The following is a 2,467-nucleotide window of genomic DNA, read 5'->3' as shown; positions in this document are numbered from 1 at the left end:
GAGGCCCAGTCTCTACTCAAGAGTAATTCAGGTGAAGGAATACGCCGGAAGATGATTGCAATCGTTGTTTTTTTTTTTTTGACAGACTCCTCTTGAGAATAAGCCTTCAGGTGTCTGTGGTACATCTTAGAGATTGGGAGGGACAGGGGCTGGGGGCACTCTGGGCACAAGTAATAGGTCTGTTGAATTATATCTATAGAGAAGCATAAGATAACTCTTTCTTGAAGAACTTAGGATCTTGCCAGGGAGATTATGAAATTTTCAGCTCTCGTCTATTTAATAAATATTCAGTTTCTCATGTATAAAACTTAGTGCTCAGTGCTATGGGGAATATCCATGATGTAATAATAACAACAGCTCTGAGTGAGAACCAGTTAAGTGATAAACACTCTGAAATGCTAGACGAATTTCCGAAAGAGATGTCTGAGCAATTAGCAGAGGCCTTGCGAAGGAGGCGGGGCTTGCCCTTGAAGTCTGTGGGTGGAGAGATGGGAGGGCATTCCTCTGGAGAAAGCAGGTAGGAGCTGTGTGGGTGTCTTGGGGGACACATTGAGAGGTAGGTTTGCATAAAGAAGACAAAATTATCAGCCAAAGATAGTGATGATTAATTTTGACTATTGCTTCTCCTATTCCACAGATAAATAATACCCAGACAATGAGGAAAATAAGGAAAAGACAAATCAAAAGAAAGGAGTGCCTGGAACAAGTCACATACTTGAAAGAACTGTGGCAGCGTCTCAGTCGCATTTCATAAAAACAAAATAAACCTTCAATAAAGTCACATTTCCCAGCAAGAAAGCAAATCGTTTTTATTAGGTAGATGGAATGTTAACTCTGTGACATTTAAGAGACCACCAATGTTTTCTTTGTTTGTTTTAATTTCAGAGGGTTTCTTAGCTTGTTTTTGTAAGTATCTGTTGTTTAATGTAAGTGTATAATGTGGGGAAAGTATTAGCCCTCAAATGTCACGGGAGGCTTTTTTTTTTTTTTTTAAGCATTAATGCCTGAGCCACTGGCTTTGTGGCAGTAATTCTCAGCTGGAACTATATAAACCCTACTCAAGGAAAGAATCTAAAAGTTGAGTGGAAGGAGAATTTTTCTCTTGGGAGATAAAAATGTTGAACTTGATAGCATGTAAACCTCTGTTTAAAAGGCAAACATTCACAAAGGAAGATGAAAACAAAAGGAGTGCTCAAAGTTGTACGTATAATGAAGCAGCATGAAATAAGTTCCAAGCAAAGTGTTGTGAAAATATTCTAAGCCAAATTTAAAAAATTACCTAACAGACAAGAGTGGTATATGCAAGCCTATCCTGAAGAAGTGCCTTTGTTAGAGCTAAAATATATTTTAAAATTTATGGAATATATCTTTAATTTATTTTGTAAGCAGTTTTTAAAATGTACATATTGCTTTGTTATCAACACTATTTTTTCTTAATAAAAAATTCTCAAATTCATTTCTTAGGAGTGATCTTTTTAATGTAGTAGACAGTTTGCACATACATACCTTTCTGAGGGGCATCGCTTTTCTTCAGCTCTTTCCCCTCCCTTTCTGTACTGTGCCTGGAGTCTGCCTATAGAGAGAATATTGGGAATAGGTGAATTCAGGATGCTTTCCCATCATCCTTTCTCTTAAATTATGTCTCTAGTCCTTCTTTCTTTCCCTTGTTGAACTTCCCCACACCTGAGAGAAACAAAGGAGGCAAAGGTCACCAAGGGACGTCAAGTCCATTCTCCGATTCTTGAATGCTTGCTGCACGCTAGAGCTGTAGGCACCCTTTGACTCACCGTCCACTCAGAATGCTCTGGACATCAGTGGAAGGGGCCGCCCGAGCCATGCAGTCCAGGTGACAGAGCAGGACAGGGATACATCAGTTTCTCCTGTGAGTAGAAATTATCCCCTGGCCACTGCCCAGGAGGCTAGTGCTGAGGAATGATAGAAGAGGGGAAGGTCAGGGTTCCTAAATCTACCTTACCTGCCAAGAGGTAAAAAGAAGCTTATATTATGCATTCAGTTAGCATTTACAAAGCAACTACTATGTGCCAGGCCCTCAGTCAAGTATTGGGGATACAAAAGTAAACAAGACACAGCTCTACCCAGAGAAGCTCAGATATAGCTGGAGAGAAAGTTTCCTTTGCCCTGAGGGAAATCAGGACATAACTTCTTTCCCAAAACTTTCCTCTAAAGACCTGGCCCAGGACCTTAAGTGCCATTATAAGAGGAACTATGTATCCTTCTTCTGTGTATCCCATTGGAGTTTTAATATAAAAATAATCATTTATATTACTATCAAGGAAAAGTAATGAGCAAGATTTTCTCATATAAATCTATAACTTTTAGATAAAATCTATTAACCATATAATGCTAGTAACTTTTCCAAATTAAAAGAATAGGATTATACATTTCTACTTTTTGAAATGTATTGCAGTTTCTTGGTGGACTAATACATGGTCAGTTTTATAAATGT

The 2,467-nt window shown here is 38.5% G+C and overlaps 1 protein-coding gene across 1 annotated transcript in view; it reads left to right on the top strand.

The window, feature by feature from the left end:
* Positions 1–1,449, top strand: part of TSLP (thymic stromal lymphopoietin) — a 6,933-nt gene extending 5,484 nt beyond the window's left edge. The window contains exon 5 of the mRNA XM_010846147.1: positions 638–1,449. Coding sequence (XP_010844449.1) covers positions 638–754 — 117 coding nt within the window. The 3' untranslated portion in view covers positions 755–1,449. The remainder of the gene's footprint in view (positions 1–637) is intronic.
* Positions 1,450–2,467: the final 1,018 nt, after the last annotated feature.

This window comes from Bison bison, unplaced genomic scaffold, assembly GCF_000754665.1.
Source record: "Bison bison bison isolate TAMUID 2011002044 unplaced genomic scaffold, Bison_UMD1.0 scf7180017864231, whole genome shotgun sequence".
Classification (NCBI taxonomy): Eukaryota; Metazoa; Chordata; class Mammalia; order Artiodactyla; family Bovidae; genus Bison; species Bison bison.
The sequence above is the reverse complement of the archived record's forward strand: the minus strand, read 5'-3'. Positions and strand labels throughout refer to the sequence as shown.